The sequence below is a fragment of the Suricata suricatta genome, chromosome 9, assembly GCF_006229205.1.
Source record: "Suricata suricatta isolate VVHF042 chromosome 9, meerkat_22Aug2017_6uvM2_HiC, whole genome shotgun sequence".
Lineage (NCBI taxonomy): Eukaryota > Metazoa > Chordata > Mammalia > Carnivora > Herpestidae > Suricata > Suricata suricatta.
In genome coordinates this window covers 89,383,087-89,408,107 of record NC_043708.1, presented here as the reverse complement: position 1 = coordinate 89,408,107, position 25,021 = coordinate 89,383,087, and the positions used below count along the sequence as shown (strand labels likewise).

The 25,021-nt window shown below is 40.4% G+C and overlaps 1 protein-coding gene and 1 pseudogene across 2 annotated transcripts; one reads left to right on the top strand and one right to left on the bottom strand.

The window, feature by feature from the left end:
- The first annotated feature begins 1,763 nt into the window (after positions 1–1,763).
- Positions 1,764–24,952, top strand: USP50 (ubiquitin specific peptidase 50). 2 transcript variants are annotated; one of them, XM_029950804.1, is made up of 7 exons: positions 1,764–1,979; positions 3,489–3,683; positions 3,923–4,118; positions 5,675–5,881; positions 7,107–7,249; positions 10,516–10,648; positions 24,668–24,952. In XM_029950804.1, the coding sequence occupies exons 1-7, from the start codon at positions 1,927–1,929 to the stop codon at positions 24,866–24,868; spliced, it is 1,128 nt and encodes a 375-aa protein (XP_029806664.1). In that variant the 5' UTR covers positions 1,764–1,926; the 3' UTR covers positions 24,869–24,952. The 2 variants fall into 2 exon arrangements, with proteins under 2 accessions (XP_029806664.1, XP_029806665.1); XM_029950805.1 differs by having other exon boundaries at positions 1,962–1,979; positions 3,494–3,683.
- Positions 20,205–20,299, bottom strand: LOC115303140 (annotated as a pseudogene).
- Positions 24,953–25,021: the final 69 nt, after the last annotated feature.

Below are 25,021 nucleotides of genomic sequence, written 5' to 3'. Positions count from 1 at the left end.
AAGATACAGAAAAACCTGATCACACTCAATGTCTGTCATGATGACAACTCTCAAAAAAAGCTACGCCTTTAGCAAACATCATACTTAGTGGTGAGTTATTCAGAGATTAGTTCAGGAATGAGCCAAGGATGCTACTATCCCCAAATCTATTCAGCATTTTCCTGGAGGTGCTAGCTAGTTCACAAGGTAAGAAATAAAAAAAGTATTAGGACTGAGAAGGAAAAAATAAGACTGATTTTTGGCAGATAACTTGAATGTAGAAAATCCAAAGAACCTATATAAAAATTAGACTTTGAGCTTAGAAAAGTCCTTGTATATAATATCAACATATGAATATGTGTTATATTTTTACCTACAAGCACCAATCATAAAATGAAATTTTAACAAGACTCCACTGATGAGGAGAAATGGAAGTATTTGGGAGAAGTACACTGACCAAAGGAGCAGATGAACAGGATTCAAGTCCTGCAGAATCACCACTCGAGTGACTTCATGAACCCCTTTGTAAATAGACCACAAATATAAAATAGCTCTAAGACTCAACACCTCTCATTGTCAGGTTCTCTTATATATGTAGGCATCGAAGAATAATCATTCTTTTTTTTTAATGTTTATTTACTTAGTTTGAGAGAGAGGCAGATAGCATGAGTCGGAGAGGGAGGGAGAGAGGGAGGGAGGGAGGGAGGAAGAGAGAAAATCCCAAGCAGGTTCCATGCTGGCCACACAGAGCCCCATGTGGGGCTTGAACCCATGAACCGTGACATCATGACCTGAGCCAAAACCAAGAGTTGGACACGTAACTGACTGAACCACCCAGGGGCCCCTCCAGTTTATTTCCAATCTGATATGGCTCTCAGCCTTCTTTATCTTTGCTGACATTTACATTTTGGGGGGATTTTTCTTTTATTATTTCATTCATTTTACTTAATGCAGAATTGAGAAAAGACAAATTGGATTGGCCCTAAAGGCTCTTTCTTGACCTTGTTTCACAGATTCTGAGCCAGCGCAAAGAAAGAACAAGCTGGTACCAGCTTTGGAGCTCCAGAGGCTTCCCTTTCTAACAAGACCACCTCCCCAACCAGGTTGCTTTCATTGCTACATGGTTGCACCTACTCTCTGACCTCTTTTTGTCTATATAGAGCATAGTTGGGGTGGGGGGTTCCTCTTTGCTGAAGGCTTTTTTAAGAACCGTTCTCTGTGAAGACAATGGGATGAGAGCTCAGGAGACCATGTGAGCTTTGCTACCTCTCAGCTTATAAGTCCTTCTATGATGAACACTTTATATTTGCCCTGGGTGACCCTAGCGGGGGTGTGTGTGTATGTCTATACCCTCTTTGGACTGTAGCTTGTGACCGCAAAGACAAAGATTCCAGTCTATGCCAATGCTATCCATTTTAGAAGCAGCAAAATCCAACTGCCTCCCTTCCCAGGGTGAGAAATATTCCCTTGGGATCCTAGGAGTGATGTGATCGCTGGGCATGGCAATAGGTGTCCAAAGGGGGCAGAGTTGCCATAATGGACTATAATGGAGTTAAGTCTTCTGTGTATGTGTGTAATATATAATATATGTTATATATACACACACACAAGAGAAACTGAGTTATGGGGAAGAGAGGTTAGATGTTCAGTTCATTCTCTGAAATCTAATGTCTTTAAAGCTTTTAAGTAGCTGAGTAACAGTATCTCGTGGCAACATGCTAGAATCCTAAGGCTGAATGGAAATGACTATGATGTATGGAATATCTAAGTTGGAATGTACCTGAAGTACAAATGAAAATCAGTTTGCAGCTACTGAAAAGGGAGGGAAACGTTCAAATTGTTTATTACAAACAAAAAGAGCCAAAGTAGCAGGCTTGAAGAAATGAAGTTAAAAGGATTAGATGTAGCTCCTGAACAGAAGTGAAAGTCCAACGTGGATGCACTAAAATGGCTTCACAGCGGCCCTGCCCTGCAGATGACTTCAGAATCTACTATGTCCTGTGAGCCACTCTCTACTATAGCCTTCTCAATAAGTTCAGTTAGCGGGTTGGGGAAGGCCATGTCAAAGGAGTCGGGGCTATGTGCCACCTTTGGAAGCATTCTCCCATGTTTGACCCAGTGAGGGGGCCCCCAAAGGAAGGGAAGATGTTATTTAATATCTAGACATCTAATAGATGTTCCTAAAGAGGGGAAGTCTAGGGCCTCCAATGGCCCCAGTCAATAAACATGAAAATAAGCATCATGTAATAGTGAACACCTTTAAATCCAGCAGAACTGTAAATACAGGTACTGAGGTGAGGTAACTGTCTCATGGAGACCCAACTTTAGACACTGTACATCGGAAGAAAAATCATAGAGGACCAAGATGCGGGGCTCCTGTGGGGAATAGCCACATTATAAAAGGAAGCTGTGTGTGGAGAGAGGACTCCCTGGGAGCCTGTTCTCTCCTCCGTGCTGGGCTGTCGTGCACACAAATTCTCGAATTCTATACACTTACTGTTAGGAACATCCTACATCAGTCACTTATTCAAAAATATTTTTAGCTATGCATTCCATGCCACGTGCCTCACATCATGTAATCTAATCCTGCCAACAACCCTACAAGGAAGCATTGTTCCTATTTTATAGATCAGAGACAGACATAAGTGCCCCAGATTGTGTAACTAGAAAGTGGCAGAGTCAAGACCTAAACTAAGATCTGTTCTTTACAAAGTCTACGCTCTTTTTCTCTTTCTGTACATGTATGTTTATATGAATATATACACATATATACATATATATTATACACACATATATGTGCTCTTAATATATATTTATATGCTTAGCATGTATATATGCTCTCAATATGTACATATGCCATATATACATATGTGTACACACTCTCTTAACGTGATATATCCAAATAACTTGGTAGGCAGGTAGATATTCCCTCTCTCCACATACCACTGCACATACTTATATCATAGGCAAATGACTAAACCACTTAAATGTGACATATCCTCTGTAAAACAGGATTTAAAAGTAGCTATACCTACCCCACAGAACTGTTGAAAGGATTAAACAGGAAAATGCATATTAACAACTGACCAGACTCAATACATGATAGCTATTATTTTTATTAACAACTATCTATTGCCATTATTGTTACTATTAATAATAGCTAAATTATTTGCCCAGGAAAGAAAAAAAAAAAAGAAATACTTTGGTATTCAGAGGGAAAGTTTGGATTTTTAGCCAAGCAATTCTAGGTCTCTGAAGGGCCAATATCTTCTGGCCTCTTGCTCTGGGTTCGGGAAGAATCTTCTACCTCAGCTTATTTGACCACAGACACTGGTCAGAGTTCCCAAATAAGTAATGCAATTTTAGACCTTGAGTTTGAGTACTTCTGTCCTGGGTAGGGAATGAATTTGACAGAAGACCCATTGAGGAGGACTCTTGTAACTTATTGTCACTTGCACATATTTTGTACCCTCAAAATGCTCTCCTTTCTCCACATGGTTCCACCACAGCGCAGAGTGCACAGATCACTGTGATGGCTCTCCAGTCAACGAGGTGGATGAGAACCAGCCCCATTCCCAGGGAGTGACAGGCCTGCGGAACTTGGGCAACACGTGTTACATGAACGCCATCCTCCAGTGTCTCTGCAGCATCTCACCGCTAGTGGAATACTTTCTCTCGGGAAAGTACATTACTGCTCTTCAAAAGTAAGACCATTTGCTTTCCCAGCAGCCCAGCCCCTGCCCCCTGCCGCCCCAGGGTGAGGTGAGGAGGGAGCCCCTGAAGTACCTACTGAGGGCTAAACAGTAGAGGCCACAGAGCTCCAAGACCGGAAGTTCAACCAAGAACAGAGCTTTATTTTCCATCTGATGCCACCTATGCTTGAGTTTTTAGGAGCCTTCCTTTCATTAGATCAGCCAGAAACATTCTTCTTCCTTCTTCCAAGGGACTGCGGTGAGGTTGCTACTGCATTTGCCTATGTGATGACAGACATGTGGCTTGGGGACTCAGAATGCGTCTCACCAGAAATATTTCGGTCAGCTTTTGGCAACCTTTACCCAGAATTTATGAAAAAAACACAACAAGATGCTCAGGAATTCTTGATTTATGTCCTGAATGAACTTCATGAATCTCTGAAAAAGGTAAGTAGCAATAATGGCCTTGAAATAAGATAGACCTTCAGCTCTATCGGCAACTTTCACTTTTCAGTCTTTCATTTCTTCTGTCAATATTGCCCACTCTGCACGGTGCTGGGGGACTCGCAGGGGGACATTCAAGTTAGCATTTGAATTGGTTGGTACTCACCAAACTTAGCGAGTCAGCAGAATCACCTGGGAAGAGTTTTACGACAGAGCCTCGAAGACCCTCCCTCCCGAATTATTTGAATTAGAATGTCTCGGGCTGGTCTTCGGAAAAGCTCATTTGGCGTTTCCAGTAATCAGCAGGCGCAGGAAAGACTGACTGGTTCCCTTTGCAAATAACATCTGCACAGACTAGCTTCCTAAAGTCAAAATCGTATTTTTATACAAATATATTCCTCATGAGATATAACATAGAGCATTACAACTTAAAGTATATGTTCTTGGTAACTACAAACCCAAGAAAATATTAAGCTCAGTATTAAAGGACAGACCTAAATACTACGAAGTTTCTTCTTCATGCCAAGCATTTTGAACTGGAATTCTTTACTGGATCAGGACATACAGTTATGAAGGGTTTTGCCTTTATCTGTGAGACTCACTGCCTTCAGCCTTGATCTGAGATGCATACTCCACAAAGTAGGTCCTTGTTTTTAGGCGGTGTTCCTGTGCTGTTAGCTTGCTTCATACTTAATGTCCAGGAAATACTTAATGTCAGCACAAACTATAGCCATTAATCACGCTCATCTGCAATCCTCAGTTCCATTTTTCATTTTTACTAAGAAGATATTCATGGCCGCACTTTTTTTTTCCAGAGGGGAGGGTGGTGGTCAGTGAAATCACTTTGGTCCTCATCTGCAGCCAATCTGAAATAAATAGCATTCTCGTTCCCAAGACCAAAGTTGAAATTAGGGATACTAAATTACCGTCAGGTGGAAGACCTTGGCAGCAGGGCATCATAAAAGGAGGAAAGCCCGGGGAGGAGCGTGCACAGCTCCGGAGTAGAGCTGGCGGTGGCGTCCATGCGTCTTCCTACGGTGTATTCTACGGAGGTCCCAAAACCGCTAAAAACTCAGACTGTTCTTCCAGAAATGTTATTCCTCAGTATGGATTAGACTCAAATCAGGCTGTAAGTCTAGTTAAACTGGGCTGCTATAATCTGAAGGTGCTGGAGAAGAGGTCAGTTTCTTTGTTTTACCTTTATATCAGTTTGCATGCCTGAAAGCCAGTTCAAAAAAATTCCTTAATCTCTCCCCAAGAAGAACTGTCCCTCAGACCCTGTCTCATACTACCGTAGGCTGTCAGCTTATGGGGCACGGCCACGTGTCTTACCAGGAGTAGGGAGTCATCATTGCTACGTGTCCCTTTAGGAGGAAAATAACTGAGTTATCAGAAATCAACCTACTAAATCCTCTTAAGAAGAGGTCTATTGTCAGAATCCAAAACTAAGTGGTTTTCTGGTAGCAATATATTATTATGATAGAAAAAAATCAAGTCATTGTATTAACTTCTTTTAATAACCAATAGTTGGTTCAGGGCTGATTTATTCCTTGATTCAGTGCCACCGAAGGTCATATGAGAAAGGATCTATCCCAAGGTGCTGCAGGAAGACGGTCACCCACGAGTCCTCCATCGTCACCCGGCTGTTTGAAGGGCAGCTCAACTACAGCATCATGTGTTTGAAGTGTGAGAACTGCACCTACAAGAACGAAGTCTTCACCGTCCTCTCCCTCCCCATTCCATCCGAATATGAGTGCTCTCTTCAGGTAGGGGTGGTGCCTCCTGGATCCCGCTGTTCAGGGCTTTTGCCTCCATTTTCTGTTATGATGGGGGCTGCTTTGTAACTTCAAACAAATGGGAAGCCCATGATGACAACATTTGATAGGAAAGTGATGTACAGCCAAGAGTTACTGTCAATTCATTGTATTTGCAAATGTACTCAATAAAACAGCCTTGTTGTAAAATTGAAATGACAGGTGGGGCTTATTCTGTCTGCTAAAATGGCTCGGTGCCTGTAGGGAATTGATACTTTTTGGAAAACTTTTATGACCCTTCCTCACCCCCGAGGCCTGTAGATCCAGATTATAACTAGATATAGAAGATTCTGACTTTTAATCGAGTTCTTGTGTTTGGACAGGAGCTGTGTGGAACATGTTGGAAAGATAGGATGGAATCTAGTGCCTTAGTTTACCTCTTGAATTTTCTTCACCTTAATACCCAGCATTAATCTATCAGGGCGGGAGGGAGGTAGGGAGGGTGGTACAAGCAGGGGGCAGCTAGAAGTCAGGGAGGAATAAGTTCCCTTGCAGAATAACACACATTTATATTTTTTCTACCTAAATTATGAAAGCACATCTATTGCTAAAAGTTTCCACATACCAAATTGGAAAACAGAATCCTACCACTTATTTAGAACTGGGCTTTGTTCTCCGATCTAACTGCTAAAGATTACTGGAAACAGATTTCAGAGACTCTAAATGAGGTGTGGGCATGTCTATTGAAAGGAGAATCTACTCATCTTTCTCCTTAGGTCAATGATTTGCAGAGTGGGGGTGCTGGCTCCACTGAGGATGGCCCCGGGAGGCATGGGAGCTGATCCTGGGTGTTCTGTGGTCTTAATTATTCACAACACTGGATATGGCAAATGTTCAGTCTCCAGATCACTTTTGTGATGGAGATGAATCCCATAAAACAGCTGTCTGACTTGCTTAGTGGAAATTGCACAGCCAGTATAATTCTGACAGAAACCAGGAATGTGAAAATGTGGATCCAGAGATGAGAAGTGAGATCCATTTCAGTAACTAAGTGAAAAAGAAACCTCTCCTTTGTTGGGTAGAGTTTGCACCTATCCAGGCAGCAGCTCGAGACACTGGTACCTCCCAGATACGTTGACTTTGAGGAAAGCACTCAGGATCACGTTTCCCCAACTCTGGCAAAGTCCTGGCTGTGGTCCATCCAGTTTGGTTACCCTCTGCTTGTTTTCCTCAACAGGACTGCCTCCAGTGCTTTTTCCAACAAGACACACTGACGTGGAATGACCAAATTCACTGTTCCTTCTGTGAAACCAAGCAAAAAACAGCTGTAAGGGCCAGTATTTCCAAAGCACCAAAAATAATTATCTTTCATTTAAAAAGGTAGGGATTTTGACTCTTGGTGAGCAGGGTTTTTTTTTTTTTTCTGAATGGCTTTATTGAGACAGAATTCACATACCATGCAGTATACCCTTTTTAAGTATACAATTTGGTGATATTCAGTATATTACATTTATTTTATCACAAAATTTTAAAAATATAACATTTTAACCTAATTGACCTCTAACATACAGTGTTGCATTAGTTTCAGGTGTGTAATGATTAAGCAATTCTGTGTGTTGGTCAGTGCTCATCACAATTGGCGTGTTCCTGATTCCCTTCACCCATCACACCCTTCCCCCCGACTTCCCATCTGGTAACCGTTTGTTCTCTGTATTTAAATCTGTGGGGGGGGGGGGTTTGTCTTTTTTTTTTTTTTTTGTCTTTGTTGGCTTTGTTCCTTAAATTCTACATGGAAGGAAATCATATGGTATTTATTTTTCTCTGACTTATTTGACTTAGCGTTGTAACCTCTAGATTCATTCTTGTTGCAAATGGCAAGATTTTGTTCCTGTTTATGACCGAGTAATAATCCTTGTTAGATATATACAACTTCTTGATCCATTCATCTGTTGATGGATAATTGGATCGCTTCCATATCTTAGCTATTATAAATAATGCTGCAGTAAATACAGGGCTGTGTGTATCTTTTTCAAATTAGTGTTTCTGTATTCTTTGGGTAAATACCCAACAGTGGAATTACTGGACCATATGGTAATTCTTTTTTTTTTTTTTTTTTGAGAAACTTCTGTACTGTTTTCCACAGCGGTTGTGCCAGTTGCCTCTGACCAACACTGCACAAGGGTTCCTTCCCCGCATCCCTGCCAACACTTGTTGCTTATCTTTTTGATTATTGTCATTTGGACAGTATAGGTGATATCTCCTCATGGTTTTGCTTTTGCATTTCCCTGATGATTAGGGATATTGAGTATCTTTTCATGTGTCTGTTGGCCATCTGTGCATCTTCTCTGGAGAGAGGTCTATTCAGGTCTTCTGCCCATTTTTTAATTGAATTATTTGTTTTTGTTTTTCTGTAAGTAAATTCTACCCCCAAGGGCAGAGCTCTACCCACAAGGCCAAAATCAAAGTGTCTCGCAGGGCTGCATTCCCTTCTGGGAGGGTTCAGAGGACACTGGTGCCTTCTCCCTCCAGCTGAGCCAAGTGAGATTCAAGCTAAACTTTTTTTTTTTTTGCAAGACTCCAGCCCAGGTGATGTTCTCTACTCGTTACCACATTATATCAGGAGGCACATGATGAAAGTTCGTTCCACTATTGGTGATGTGAAGTTTGATCCTTAGACAAGGTAGTGACTGTAAGATCCTACATTTAAAGGTATAGTTCCAGGGCGCCTGGGTGGCTCAGTCTGGTAAGTGTCAGACTTCAGCTCAGGTCATGATCTCACAGGTTCGTGGGTTTGAGCCCTGTGTTGGGCTCTGTGCTGACAGTTCAGAGCCTGGAGCCGCTTTCAGTTTCTGTGTCTCCCTCTCTCTCTGATCCTCCCCTGCTGTGCTGTCTCCCTCTGTTTCTCAAAAATTAAACAAAAAAACCTATAGTTTCCCTCTGTAATTAGTGCTGGACTCATGGATATTTTTAAACTCCATGTGCTTAGTATCATTACTATCATTATTCTTCTTGGTGTTTAAGTTGTTCGAAATTGGCCAGTGGGAGACAAGCCTGTTGCTCTGAGCCCATTTATGTTTATTAAAGTAAAATCGCAAGTATAAACGGTATCCTTTTTAGGTGTCCAGTCCTATGAATTTTGACAGACGCACAGTCCCTTAACCATCACAGCCAACAGAGAGACTATATCCATCACCCCATCCACCCCTTCTCCCGCCCTCAGCCCCTGGAGTCGGCAGATCAGATTTCCATCTGCATAGTTTTGCCTTTTTTGGAATGTCGTATGTTATTGCCATGTGTGGTGTTTGTGGTTTTGGTTTTTTGAGCTCAGCTTCTTTGACTTAGTGTAATGTTTCTTAGATTAATTCATGTTGCAGCATGAGTTAGTGGTTCCTTCCTTTGTATTGCTTTGTAGTATTGCCTGTCATGAATGTACCACAATTACTTATTCATTCATCAGTCGATGAACACTTGATATCAATTCGTGGCAGATATGAATATAGTGGCTACAAACATTAGCATATAGGTTTTTACATGGGTATAAGTCTTCATTTCTCTTGCGATGGTGTGTAAGCACGGGCTTGCTGGGTCAGATGGCATCCCCTTAGTTTTTATAAACAAGGTTTCTTGCTTTCTGGCACAAGAATATCTCAGGATCATGCAGTGATTGTTCTGCCCCAGACCTACATCAGCCATTTTTCCAAAATAAACATAATTTTTGAAAAAGCTCCACAGTGATTCTGAGAGGAGTTCATATTTGGCAACTGCTGATCTATATAGCAAAAGGGGAATGTGACAGGATTTTCAGGAAATTTTATCTTATTAAAGATAAATTAAAACCTCAGAGGTGGCTCACTTGGTTAAGTGTCTGGCATCAGCTCAGGTCATGATCACACGGTTCATGGGTTCAAGCCCTGTGCAGGCTCTGTGCTGACAGCTCAGATCCTGGACCTTGCTTCTGATTCTATGTCTCCCTCTCTCTGTCCCTCCCCTGCTTGCACTCTCTCTCTCTAAAATAAACAAACATTAAAAAAAGAAAAAACCCTCAGCTGGAAGGGTCCCTAGGGGGGCTCAGTCATTTAAGTGTGTGACTTTGGCTCAAGTCATGATCTCACGGTCATGGGTTCAGGCCCCATGTTGGGCTCTGTGCTGACACCTTGGAGCCTGGAGAAGGCTTTGGATTCTGTATGTGTGTCTCTCTCTCTGTCTCTGCCACCCCTCCCCCACCTCATGTTCTCCCTTTCTCAAAAATAACCATTTAATACAAAACAAACCTCAGAGTTGGAAAAAGGACGCTGCCAAGACAACCTGTGCTAAATAAAATCAAGATAAGGAAGAGCTGAGTCGATGTGATTTCTTCTCCCTGATGTCAAGCTTGGCTTTGTCCCTGTCTCCTTCTCTCACTGGGTTGATCTGTAATGTCTCATCCCCTGACTCCTACCCCTCGCCCAACCAGTCTCAGTTCTGGTGACACTTACGATGTGGAGATTATAAATATACCATAGGTAAGGAAAAAAAATATGTACAGGTCTGTGCCAAATTATCTTCCAAGAAATTACTTTTAATTGGAATTTACCAAGGTATGTAGACTTCACTAATGAGTGGTTTACAAACTTACTTCGAATTTTGCACATTTATTCTCTCTCCAGATTTGACATTCTGGGCACAATGAAAAGGAAACTGAGAACAGATATTCATTACCCGCTCACAAACTTGGACCTTACTTCTTATATTTGTCCAGTTTTTCGGAAACACCCTAAATATAACCTCTGTGCAGTGGTGGTGAGTAAAATACTGAAACTAAAAATATACATTTAAAGAAAACTGTAGAATTATCCACTTAAATGCTTACTCTTTTTAAATTTTTTAAAAACCTTGTTGAGAGAGAGTGAGTGAGTGAGAGAAAGAGAGAGTGAGCAGGGGAGGGGCAGAGAGAGAGAGGGAAACACGGAATCCAAAGCCGCCTCTGGGTTCTGAGCTGTCCCGGCACAAAGCTTGACGTGGGGCTCGAACTCCCAAATGGTGAGATCATGGCTTAACTCACTGAGCCACCCAGTCACTCCTTGAATGCCTACTCTTATCTTTCCCTCACTTCTTCATTCTTCTTTTTAAAGCAAAATATAGAGCCTGGACATAGAACAGTAGAATAATGAAAGAATAAAAGAATAAAATGTCCTGTCCACTGCCTGTTCGCTCTCCCTGCACTCATGGGCTATTTCAGATCTGGGGGCATTTGCAGGTTGGGATGTTGGGGCAGCAAAACTTAGTTTCAGTAGGTTTGTGTTGAATATTCATGAGCCACTCTATAGCCAAAGCTTCCAATCGGTACAGGACAGTCACGTAGTCACTGTCTGGGTCTTCTGGTCCTCAGGAGACTCTGGGCGTTCCCTTTGGCTCTAAGTCAACTGTCACTGAGGGTTCCCTGAAGGAAGGGAAGTGGGGGAGTTTAATTCAGACCAAATCATCCAGAGCTTCCCACAATGTCAACCATCTCCACGCACCAACCATTCTCTGGGTTTCTCATCTGGATCATGGTGTTAACAGTCTTTAGTGTGCACTCTGATTTCACCTTGAACCTGGAGCAGGCTGTCTCTGGGCCCAGAGCACATGAAAGAGCGCAGCCCACTAAGATTCACCAGGGTCCTTGATACACAGACGTTTAATTTGCTTATTCAACTTGTTGAATTAATACATTATGAAATGTCAGTCCGCTTTTTAAACCTGTTTAACATCTCAGAAACATACCTACAAACTTTAAAAAATGATCTTTTTTAAAAGATGCGCCTGGGTGGATCAGTTGGTTAAGCCTTCGACTTCGGCTTAGGTCAGATCTCACGTTCGTGGGTTTGAGCCCCGCATCAGGCTCTGTTCCGATAGCTAGCTCAGAGCCTGGAGCCTGCTTCTGGTTCTGTGTCTCCTTCTCTCTCTCTCTGCCGCTCCCCCTCTCATGCTCTGTCTCTCTCTGTATCAAAAATAAAATGATAAAATTTTTTTCAATGTTTTTTTTTTTTTTTTTTTGAGGGAGAGGGAGTGTGAGTAGGGGAGGGGCAGAGAGAGAGGGCGACACAGAATCCAAAGCAGGCTCAAGACTCTGACCTGTCAGCCCACAGCCTGAATGGCGCCTTGAACTCACATACTGGGAAATCATGACCTAAGCCAAAGTCAGATGCTTAACCAACTGAGCCACCCCTGTGCCCCTCAAGTATACATTATTAATTCTTCTCCACTAATAATAACTTGATTACGGTGCTTATAGGGTATACTAATATTGCAATATGCTAATTTTAAATTCTATGAGCAAATATTTATTGCATGGTACAGAACCTCCCTTCCCTTGCTTTCACTGCAAGTGTCCATTACGTTTCTTAACTTAAAAAAATTTATAATACTGTTATAATAATAAAAATATTTTCTATACTATAAGAAAAAAGTCTTGGATTAATGAGATCAAAGTCACACAGCTAAAAACTAATGGGATCAGGATATACATTCAGCTCTTTGTGATTCCAGAGTGTATTCTTTCCTTTTTTTTTTTTACCATTTTTTATTCAAGTATAATTAACATACAGTGTGATATTTTAGGTGTACAATAAATATAGTGACTCAACACTTCTATACATTTCTCAGTGCTCATTCTTAATCCCCATCACCTATTTTACCCAACCCCCACCACACTCCCCCCTCCCCCTCCCCCCAACCATCAGTTTCTTTTCTACAGTTAAGAATCTGTGGTTTTTGTTTTCCTTGTTTTTTATTTGTTTTGTTTCTTAGATTCCACATGAGTGAAATCATGTGATATTTTTCTCTGACTGGTTTAGCTCACTTAGAAATAAACACTGTAGATTCATCCATGTTACTGCAAATGGCAACATTTCATTCTTTATGGCTGTGTGTGTGTGTGAGTGTATAATATAATATCCATACCACATGTTCTTTATCCATGGATCTATGGATCGACACTTGAGTTGTTTCCTTACCTCGGCTATGATAAATAATGCTGCATTAAACACAGGGGTGCTGGTATCTTTTTGAATTAGTGTTTTCATTTTCTTTGGATAAATAACCAGTAGTGGAATTTCTAGATCATATGGTAGTTCTATTTTTTTTGTTTTGTTTTGTTTTGGGGGAACCTTCGTACTGTTCTCCACAGTTGCTGCACCAGTTTGCATTCCCACAGTAGGGCACCAGCGTTCCTTTTTCTTGCATCTTCATTAACACTTAGGTTTTTTACTTTAGCAATTCTGACAGGTGTGAGGTGATACTTCATTGTAGTTTTGATTTGCATTTCCCTGATGATGAGTGATGTTGAGCATCTTTTAACATGTTTGTTGGCCATCTGTATGTCTTCTTTGGAACAAATGTCTCTTCATGTCTTCTGCCCATTTTTTAATTGGATTGTTTTATGGTGTTGAGTTGTATATGTTTTTAATAGATTTCAGATACCAACCCTTTATCAGATACTATATTTGCAAATACCTTCTCCCATTCAGTACATTGCATTCTAGTTTTGTTGACTGTTTCCTTCCTGTTCAGAAACTTTGTTGCTACGGCCGATGTCAGCAACATTACTGGCTATGCTCTCTTTAAGGATTTTTTTATGGTTTCAGGTCTCACATTTAGGTCTTTACTCCATTTTGAGTTTATTTTTGTGTATCGTGAAAGAAAGTGGTAAAGTTTCATTCTTTTGCATGTGGCTGTCCAGTTTTCCCCGCACCATTTGTTGAAGAGACTGTTTCCTATTAAACATTCATTCCTCCCTTGTCAATTAACTGACCATATAATTGTGGGTTGATTTTTGGGTTTTCGGTTCTGTACCATTGAACAATGTGTCTATTTTCATGACTGTACCATACTGTTTTGAATCCTTCTGCTTTGTAACATAACTCAATCTTGGAATTCTTGTAATATTACTTGATATTTCCAAGTTTCTTTTTCTTTTTCAAGATTGCTTTGGATATTTGAGATCTTTTGTGGTTCCATACAAATCTGAGGATTGTTTGTTCCAGATAAGTGAAAAATGCTGTTGCTGTTTTAAACCTATAGATTTCTTTGGGTTGTACATACATTTTAACAATATTTGTTTTTCCAATCCATGAGCATATAATGTCTTTACATTTACTTGTGTCATTTTCACTTTCTTTCATCAGTGTTTTGCAGTGTTCAGAGTACAGGTCTTTTACCTCTTTGGTTGTTTATTCCTAGATGTTTTATTATTTTGGTGCAATTGTCAATGGATTTTTTTTTTTCCTTCACTTTCTCCTGCCTCATGATTAGTGTATAGGAATACAACAGATTTCTGTACCTTGATTTTCATATCTGGCAACTTAATGAATTTGTCAGTTCTAGCAGTTCTTTTGGTGGAGTCTACATATGATATATGTCATCTACTTCTTCCTTGCAAACTTGGATGCCTTTTATTTATTTATGTTGTTTAATTGCTGTGGCTAGGGCTGGTAGTACTATGTTGAATAAAACTGGTAAGAATGGACATCCTTGTCTTGTCCTGGCCTTAGGGGGAAAGCTCTCAGAATTTCCCCATTGAGTATGATGTTGGCTGTGGGTTTTTATGTAATGGTCTTTTTTTTTTAAATTCTTAAAATTTTTAAAAAATCTCTTATGTTTTTATTTATTATTGAGACAGAAACAGAGCATGAGTGGGGGAGGGGCTGAGAGAGCAGGTGACACAGAATCTGAAACAGGCGCCAGGCTCTGAGCTGTCAGCACAGAGGCCAATGTGGGGCTCGAACTGTGAGATCACGACCTGAGCTGAAGTCAGCCGCTTAACCAACTGAGCCACCCAGGCGCCCCTATAATGGTCTTTATTATGTTGAGATGTGTTCCCCCTAGACCTACTTTGCGGAGAGTTTTTATCATGAATGAATGTTGTATTTTGTCAAATTCTTTTTCTACACCTATTGAAATGATCATGTGGTTTTAACCATTTCTTTTATTGATGATCTGTATCACATTGTTTTGCAAATACTGAACCACCCGGTCGTCCCAGTATTAAATTCCACTTGATTGTGGAATATAAATTTTTAAGTATACTGTTGATTTGGTTTGCTAATATTTTCTTGAGGATTTTGCATCTGTATTTGTGAGAAATACTGGCCTGTCTTTTTTTTTTTTTTTTTTTTTTTGTGGTATCTTTATCTGGTTTTGGTATCAAGGTGATTCTGGTCTCCTAGAATAAATTTGGAAGTTTTCCTTCCTCTTGAATTTTTTGGAATAGTTAGAGAAAAATTAACTCTTCTTTATATATGTTTGGTAGGATTCACCTGTGAAGCTATCAGGTCTTGGACTTGTGTTTTGGGGAAGTTTTGGACTACGGTTTTAATTTCATAGCTGGTGATTGGTGTGTTCAAATTTTCGATTTCTTGCTTTAGTTTTGGTAGGTTTTTTGTTTCTAGATATTTATCCATTTCTTCTAAGCTGTCTAGTTTGTTGGCATATAGCTTTTCATAATATTGTTATAATTGTTTGTTTCTTTGTCATTTCTTCTCTTGCATTAGTAATTTTCTTTATTTAGGTTCAGTTTTTTTTTTTTTTTTTTAATGAGTCTTGCTAGAGGTTTATCAGTTTTGTTCATCTTTTCAAAGAACCAACTCTGGGATTTTTGATCTGTTCTATTGATTTTTTTTTTTGTTTTGTTTTTATGTCATTTATTTATTTCTGCTCTAATCTTGTTTCTTCCTTCTGCTGGTTTGGGGTTTTGTTTTTTCTTCTGATTTTAGCTTCTTTAGGTGTAATTTTAGGTCATTTGAGATTTTTCCTGCTTCTTGAGATAGACCTATATTGCTATAGGCTTCCTTCTTAGAACCGCTTTTGTTGCATCTCAAAGGTTTGGGACTGTTGGGTTTTCAATTTCATTTGTTCCCATGTAATTTTTTAACTTGTTTTTTGATTTGATGGTTGATCCACTCATTATTTAGTAACATGTTATTTAACATCAATGTTATTTGTGGTCTTTGCAGATTTTTTCTTGTGGTCCTAGCACTGTGGTCAGAAAAGATGTATGACTTCAATCTTGAATTTGTTGAGACTTGTTTTGAGGTCTCATATGTGATCTACTGTGGAGAATGTTCCATGTGCCTTGAGAAGAGAGTGTATTCTGTTTGGGGATGGAATGTTCTGATGTATCTGATAAATCCATCTGGTTCACTGTATCATTCAAAGCCATTGTTTACTTATTGATTTTCTGTTGAGATGGTCTGCTCATTGATGTCAGTGGGGTGTTAAAATCCCCTACTATTATGTTATCAATTCGTTCATTTGTTATTAACTATTTTATGTATTTGGGTGCTTCTGTGTCTGGTGCATATGTACAATCGTATCTTCTTGATGGACTGTCTCCTTTATGATTATATAGTATCTTTCTTTGTCTTTTGTTACAGTCCTTGTTTTAAAGTCCAATATGTCCGATGTAAGTATTGCTACCTTTTGGCATCCATTTATTTGGTAAATGTTTCTCTATCCCTTCACTCCCAATCTGCAGGTCTCTTTTGGTCTGAAATGGGTCTCTTGTAGGCAGCACGCAGATCAATCTTGTTTTTATTTTGTTTGCAGTTTTATTTTTTGACTGGAGTATTCAGTTTACATTCAAAGTAATTATTCATAGATATGTATTTATTGCCATCTTGTTACTTGGTTTGTGGTAGTCTCTGTAGATGTTCTCTGATCCTTTCTTGCTCTCTTTCATGTTTTGTCTTTCCTTAATATGCTTGGATTTTTTCTTTTTTCTTTTTTTTTCCACATATATTACTGTTTTATTTGTGGTTACCATTGGGTTTATATATAATGTCTTCTGCATATAGCAGTCCATATTAAACTGATGGTAACTTAAGTTTAATCCCATTCTTTACCTCTCCTCTGTTTTAGGTGTCCTGTTTTGCATCCTTTTATTTATGAATCATTTGACTGATTTACAGAAATATTTACTTTTACTGCTTTTGTGTTTTTTATTTTTCATACTCTCACTTATGGTCTTTTTTTTTCCACTCAGAATTTTCTCTTTGATATTTCTGGTAGGGCAGGTTTAGTGGTCATAAACTCCTTTTTTGTCTGAAAAACTCTTTATCTCTCCTTCTCTTCTGAATGATAAGCCTTGACAGATTGACCATTCTTGGCCTTAGATTTTTCCCTTTCAGCACTTGGCAGTCTGGAAGAGCATGGCCTGATACATTCAATGTTTCTGCGGAATAATCTGTTTATAGCCTTACGGAGTTTCACTTATATGTAACAGTTTATTTTCTCTTGCTGCTTCAAAAACATTTTTTATCACAACTTTTTGCCATTTTAATTACTATGTGTCTTGTTATAGACCTCTTTGCATTGAATTTTTTGGGGGAATCTCCTGTGCCTCCTGGATCTGGATACCTGTGTCCTTTGCTAGATTAAGAAAGTTTTTCAACTTTTATTTCTTCAAATAAATTTTCTGCCTCTGTTTCTTTTTCTGGGATCCCTATAATGTGGATGTTATTACACTTGATGGAGTCAGAATTCCCTATGACTGCTCTCAATTTACCTAATTTTCTTTCCTCACTTTTGCTACTAAGCTTGGTTACTCTCCATTACTCTGTCTTCCACGTCATTAACTCTGTTCTTGATATCTAATTGGTTCTTTTTTTTTCCCCTTTGTTTGTTAAGGGTCTCACTGATGACCTACACTCTTAAGTTCACTGAGTATTTTTGTGATCTTTACTTTAAATTTTCTTTGCATTTAAACTCTCTTATATTCATTTCCCTTTGGTCTCTTTCTGTGGTTTGGTCCTGATCTTTCATTTGGGAGATGTTCCTCTGTCTCCTCATTTTATTTGACTCGGTCTGTTTCCCTGTTAGGAAAGTCAACTACTTCTCTTGCTCTCAATGATAATTGCCTTATAAAGAAGAATTCCTAATGGTGCCCTGAGGTGCAGCTCTTGACCTGGCGGTTCAAAAAAGAAAAAAAAGAAAAAAAATGGCTCCTGTGTGTGTTGCCTGTGCTCTGCTGTTGAGCCCTGGCCTTTTCCTTCAGCCCACTTGTTTACCGAGGCTCTCCTTGTCTGTTGTGCGCCGTGAGGTGTGCAGCGGTTCGTCTGCAAAATGAGACCTGCCGCCCCCACGCTGCTGGAAGTGACGTCTTGCAAAACATGTTGTTCAGGAGACGTATTAACAAGGTGTGCTGGTCTTTAGGGGGAGGGGACCTACAGCACCAGGACTGAGGGGAGAGCCTGACTGGGAATCCCGGGCAGACCCACCAAAGTATGGGAGGTTGGGGCTTGGTGCAAGCAATTGAGGTAAGGAGTATCTGTGCTGCACTCTCTCCCACAGGTGGCCATTGTTTATGCTGGGGATGGGGGCGGAAATGGCTTCTCCAGCTCCTTTTTTCCTGGAAGGGTCACCTGGTGCGTCCTGTCTCTGTAGGCCACTCCCTAAGATGAGCAAATCACTCTTCCTCTCATCTGTCCCCAGAGTTTTTGAAACTGCTGGTTCTACAGTATGTGTGCAGGATGTTTGTCTCTTTAGGAGAGGGAACTCTTGTTTCTTACCGCCTCCAGTCTCTCCCAGAGCCAAGCCTCATGATTTTTAAATTCTAAGCTAAACCCCACTGATTTTAAGAACTTAGGAAACTCAGCCCCTCTCACATTCAAGGCGAGTATCCCGAGTGTGAAAGTCGTTTTCCTCCCTCCTCAGTGTCACTAGCTGTCTCCCCACCACTGACAGCCATGGTCTTTTTGCTTCCAGAGCACATCTTTGCCATTCCTAACTTCTTCAATGTGGCCTCTTCCCTGTCTTTAGTTGAGAAGTTCATTTGGGCAGTCTCTGGCTTGTTTTCTGGATTATTTATGCTGATATGGGTGCTAACTAGTTGGATCCATGAGACAAGGCAAACTTAGTGTCCTCCTCCTCCACCTCTTCCCAGCCCTCTAGGTATTAATTTTGTATCCTGCAACTTTACTAAATTCATTTATTAATTCTAGTAGTGTTTTGGTAGATCTTTAGGATTCTATGTATGGTATCATGTTATCTGCAAATAGTGATAGTTTAACTTCTTTACCAATATGGATGCCTCTTTTTTAATTTTTGTTGTCTGCTTGCTATAACCAGGACTTCTAATAGTATGTTGAATTAAAATGAGAGGGGGCATCCTTGTCTTATTCCTGATTTTAGAGCAAAAGTTCTGTGTTTTGATGTGTCACGTTGGGGTTCAGCAGTGAAAAGTCCAACAATTCTTGAGCTTTCTTTGGTACAAAAGGGGTGTTGTAGCTGCCCTGAGGTCATGAGGAGTGACTGATTATATACTTTCAGATCGGGAGGGGGTGAGGAAAAGGAGAAGTCTCTAAGGAATTTGGACCTGAGGAACTAGCTGTAGTTAGGAAAAGGTCATGTACTACTGTCTAGTAAACTCTTCGTCATGAGACTCTTCAGATGTGTATCAGTGAGCTATATATCGGGAGAATGATTGCTAACCTGTATCTTGAGAGGGTAGAGATAGTGTCCAAGGGGGTGTTACAGGATCCTGGAGGGCCAGCTAACGTCAAGCTAAGGTTGCCTTTTTCCTCTAGCAAAGTACTAATATCAGGCAGCTAAGCTCCTTGAGAAAAGGTCACTCTATCTGTCTTAAGTATTTGTTTAAAAATCTTAATATTTTTTCCCTTTCTTTCTTTTGCCTTTGTCCTCCACATCGTTTTTCATTACTGAATGTGGTGTTAACTGTGGATTTGTCAGATACACCTTTTTTATGTGGAGGTATGTTTCTTTGAAACCCACCATTCAGGGATTTTTTTTTTTTTTTTTAATGTTTATTTTGAGAGAAAGGGAGGGCAGGCTCATGAGCAGGGGAGAGGCAGAGAAAGGAGAGAATCCCAAGCAGGCTCAATCCCACAAATGGTGACGTCATGAACTGAGCTGAAATCAAGAGTCAGGCACTTACCTAAGTCACCCAGGTGCCCTCGTTGAGAGTTTTAAAAATGAATTGTATGTTGTCAAATGCTTTTTCTGCCATCTATTGAAATGATCATATGATTTTTATGCCTTGTTTTATTGATGTAGTGTATTGTATATTAATTTGTGAATATTGAATCATCTTGCAGCCCCAGAATAAACCCGACTTGATTCTGGTGAATTATTTATAATTTTTTAAATGTTTTTAAATTTATTTTTGAGAGACAGAGACAGCGCAAGCAGGGGAGGGTCAGAGAGAGGGAGACACAGAATCTGAAGCAGGCTCCAGGCTCTGAGCTGGCTGTGAGCACAGAGCCTGATGTGGGGCTCGAACCCACAAACCGTGAGATCATGACCTGAGCCGAAGTCAGAAGCTTAACCAACTGAGCCACCCAGGCGCCCGCTGGTGAATTTTTTAAATATGCAACATGTCAAATTGAATGTCATTCTTGCGGAGGGGCCATGCTAATCTCTGATCATTCCAATGTTAGTAGATGTCCTGTTGAGCATGGTGAGTGATCCTTTGGGATATGTGAATGCAGTATGTTAATATTTTGTGGAGGTTTTTTTGTATCTATGTTCATCAGGGATATTTGCCTGTATTTCTCTATTTTTGTGGTATCTTTGGTTTGGGTATAAGGGTGATGCTGGCTTCACAGAATAAATTTGGAAGCTTTTCTTCCTCTCCTATTTTTTGGAATAGTTTGAGGAGAATAGGGATTAAGTCTTCTTTAAATGGTATAATTGACCTGTGAAGCCCTCTGGTCCTGAACTTTATAACTTTATTTCTGTTCTTTATTATTTTCTCCTATCTACTAATCTTGAGCTTCATTTGTTGTTTTTCTAGTTCCTTTAGGTGTAAGGTTAGGTTGTTTGAGATTTTTGTTTCTTGAGGTAGGCCTATATTGCCAGAAGTTTCCATTTTAGAACTGCTTTTGCTGCATCCCAAAGATTTTGGATCATTGTGTTTTCATTTTCCTTTGTTTTCACGTATTTTAAGAACCTTTTGGATTACTTCATTGACCTTTTGGTTGTTAGTATCATGATTTTTAGCCTCCACATGTTTTCCCAGTCTTTTTTTCTTGTGATTGATTTCTATTTTCATAATGTTGTGGTCAGAAAAGATGGATAATAGGGTTTCAGTCTTCTTAAATTTACCTTTGTTTGGTGCGATCTAGTCTAGAGAATGTTCCATATGTACTTAAAGAATGTCTATTCTCCTGTTTTTGTATGGAATGTTTATATATATCTTTATGTACATCTGGTTGAATGTTTCATTCAAAGATGGTTTCCTAATTGATTTTTCTTCCTGGATAATCTATCCATTGATGTCAATGTGTGTGGGGGTGGGGCTGGGTTTTTTTTTTTAATTATTTTTAATATTAGCATGTGACAGGGGGTGGGGTAGAGTGGGAGAATCTTAAGCAGGTTCTACACTCAGCACAAAACCCAACGCGGTGCTTGATCCCATGACCCTGGGACTGTGACCTGAGCTGCAATCAAGAGTTGGATGCTCAGCTGACTGAGCCCCCCAGGGGCCCTGATGTTAAGTGGGTTTCTCACATCTCCTAATATTAGTGTATTATTAGCAATTTATCTCCTTACATGTTAATATTTGCTTTATACATTTAGGCAATCCAAGGTTGGGTGCATAGATATTTATAATCTTTAGCTCCTCTTGTTGGATTGATTCCTTCCATTGTTGTCTCCTTTTTGTTTCAAAGTTTATCTGGGGCACCTGGGCGGCTCAGTTGGTTAAGTGTCCAGCTTTGGCTCAGGTCATGATCTCATGCTTTGTGGGTTCAAGCCCCACGTCAGGCTTTGGGATAACAGTTCATAGCCGGGAGCCTGCTTCAGATGGTCTCCTTCTGTCTCTGCTCCTCCCCAGCTCTCTCTCTGTCTCTGTCTCTCTCACACACACACACACACACACACACACACTCTCTTTCTCTCTCTCTCTCTCTCTCTCTCTCTCTCTCAAAAATAAACATTAAAGGAAATATTTTTAAAGTTGATTTTATCTGATAGAAGCATTCCTTCTGTTTTTTTTTTTTTTTTAAATATCCATTTGCATGGTGTTCATTTTGTAGGAATCTTTAGGTGTGAGGTGAGTGTGTGTGTGTTTTAAATCGACTCCACCACCCTATGTGTTTTGATTGGAGCATTTGGGGCATTTCCATTTAGTGATAGGTATACTTACTGCCATTTTATTGTTTTCTGGTTGTTGTTGTAGTCCTTCTCTGATCCTTTATTCTCTTGCTTTCTTTTACTGTGATTAATGATTTCTGTAGTGTTAGGTTTGACTTTCTCTTTAATTTTTGTGCATCTATTCGATGTTTTGAACTTCTGGTTACCAGAAGGTTCATATATAACATCTTAAGCTTGTGGCAGTGTATATTAAGTTGATGGTCATTTAAGGTCAAGAACATTCTAACACGCTTATTCCCGCCTCCACATTTTATGTTTATGCTATCATATTTTATCACTGGGGTTTTATATGTGGGTGTTCTGTACAGCCTGAATGAAAGCATATCTACCCAGAAATAGAACTTAGTTCTCTCTGCTTCTGCCAAGCCCCCCTCCAAAAAAACTAAACAACTCAGGGTTCTAAGACCATATAGGTAGTGAAATTTTGAATCTCAAACTAAGACAGGTTGGTGGTAACAAATTCCAGGGATGACTTATTCTCTGCACCAAAAGTATGAACTAAGACAAGCACTAGTTTATCCAAGACTCGTGATGTGTGTGTCTCTCAATCCAACGCCTCACCTTTCCGAGCCCCAGGACTGCCTCCCCGGTGCACGTGTAGCCGTAACTCCAGGCTCCCTGGTTCCAGAGACCAGACCTGTCTTCAGTCCCGGGCAGTCACAGCAACAACCACACCTCCGGCTACTCCCTCATTTCCTGTTTTTGGCCCCTGGGGATTACTCTCCCTATAGAATCTTTAGTATCAGCCGTAGGTTACAGAGGGTATTTACCGTGTTTATCCAACTTTCCTTACAGTTTTGTAACTCAGGCTTTCAAGCTACCTAATCGTCTGCCATAACTGCTGAAAATTTAAGTCTAGAAAGATGCTTTACCTTCTCAAGTAAAAAAAAAAATTTTTACATTGTTATCAAAACTGAACATAATACTCCAGGTGTGTTGGTCTGATCCCTTTAAACCATTACTTCATGATCCACCAGATGTCTTGTTTTCTCAAATTACATCACTTTATCACGGCCACCGTTTTATAAATGAGCTGAAGCATGTCAGCCTAAGGTCACAGGGCAAGGACCAGGGCTTGAGCTCGGATCTTGTAAACATCAGCTTCGGGATACTTCTGTAACATGTAAGGTGAGGGGCAGGGAAGTGAAGGTCTAAGGGAACATTTAGAAAGTACCTTCTGTGTGCTGCTTCCATAGTATCAAAGACACCTGGTAACTGCTGTGGAAGACATGTTTTATTACACTCATATTTTTGTTTAAAAAGATTTTTTTTTAACGGTTATTGATTTTTGAGAGACAGAGACAGAGTGTGAGCAGGGGGTGGGCAGAGAGAGAGGGAGACACAATCCAAGAAGGCTCCAGGTTCTGAGCAGTCAGCACGGAGCCTGACGCGGGGCTCAAACTCAAGAACCTGGAGATCATAACCTGAGCTGAAGTTGGATGCTTAACTGACTGAGCCACCCACGTGCCCCTACCCCTTTTTAATAGATGGGGACATTAAAGCTCAAAATGGTAAATTTCCTAAAATCATTGTGTAGTAGTATATTAGGGCTGAATTCACAGTCAGAAGTGACTAAAAGTCCACTTCTGCCCTCTATACCAGGGCTCGGCAAACGTACTCTATAAAAGGCCGGACAGGAAATATTTTAGGATTGGGGGCCAGCTGGTCTCTCCTTGTAAGCATCGAGCCTCACCGTTGTGTGAAAGCAGCCGCTGAAAGATACAAACCCAAGAAGCCTGGCTGTGTTCCCATAAAACTTATTTACTGAAATCTGAGTTTCACTTAATTTTCATGTCACAAAGTATTATTTTTCTGAGCCATATAAAAATAAGCGCAGTAACTCAAGGCCACGCCCAATCAGGCCCCGGGACGAATGGGCTGTAGACCACGGCCCAACCGCACGCCACCTTCTGAGAAGGGAGCCGCTCCAGTGTCGGTTTCAAACCTGCCTTTAGGCGGTTAGGAAAGACCACGGAGCAGGCTCTGTTTTGGACGCTCTATGATTGAGGGGTTTTGTCGCAAAACCCCTCAAATTGCGTAGGAGCAATATGCAGTTGTTTAACTGCCTTGTCCCAATTTAAATGTCTTCTTCTCCATCTTAGCCTATCTTCAAAATTAAACTGTAGGCTCATTTAGGAAAGGACTATCTTCATACTTTAAAATCTCCTTTTAAAAAAATTTTTTATTTAATGTTCATTTTTTGAGAGAGTGTGAAAGAGAGCAGGGGGCGGGGCAGAGAGAGAGAGAGAGAGGCAGACACAGAATCTGAAGCAGGTTCCAGGCTCTGACCTGACAGCACAGATCCCAGTGCAGAACCTGAACTCCCGAACCGTGAGATCATGACCGGAGCTGAAGTTGGACGCTTAACCGACTGAGCCACCCAGGTGCCCCATCTCCTTTAATGTTTAAAGTCTATGTAAAGTAGGCGCTCAGTATTCAATCATAAATATTTCATTCATAGATTCTTCAGTCAATAGGCTCAATGTATAAGCAATTCAATGGATGGAAAATAACGTAGCAGTTGGGCCATACGTATCATTTAACAACTTTACCATCCTTCAAATTTAGTGTAAGGGATAAATTGTAAAAAATATTTCTTGGCTCTACCTTTTTGTTCCAGCAGAGTTATATGCATGTGAATACTACTTCTGACATTTGTTCTTCCCCTAGAACCACTTTGGTGATCTGGACGGCGGCCACTACACTGCTTTCTGCAAGAACTCGGTGACCCAGGCCTGGTATAGCTTTGATGACACACGAGTCCGTGAGATTCCAGACACTTCAGTTCAAACCGCTACAGCCTATCTCCTGTTCTACAGCTGCCAGCCCTTTTCTATACCTATAAGAAGCCAGGAAAATGGTGTTTTCTGAAAACTGCAAAACCAGCAATCAGAAATGGGCACTTAAGCTTTGCTTTGTCATTAAACTCTTGCAATTTACTTACATCAAACATAATTTTCAGTCTTTCTGCTATATTATGCACGCTTTTCTATAATACTCTAGCAAAGAAGAGTGGTCCTGGCC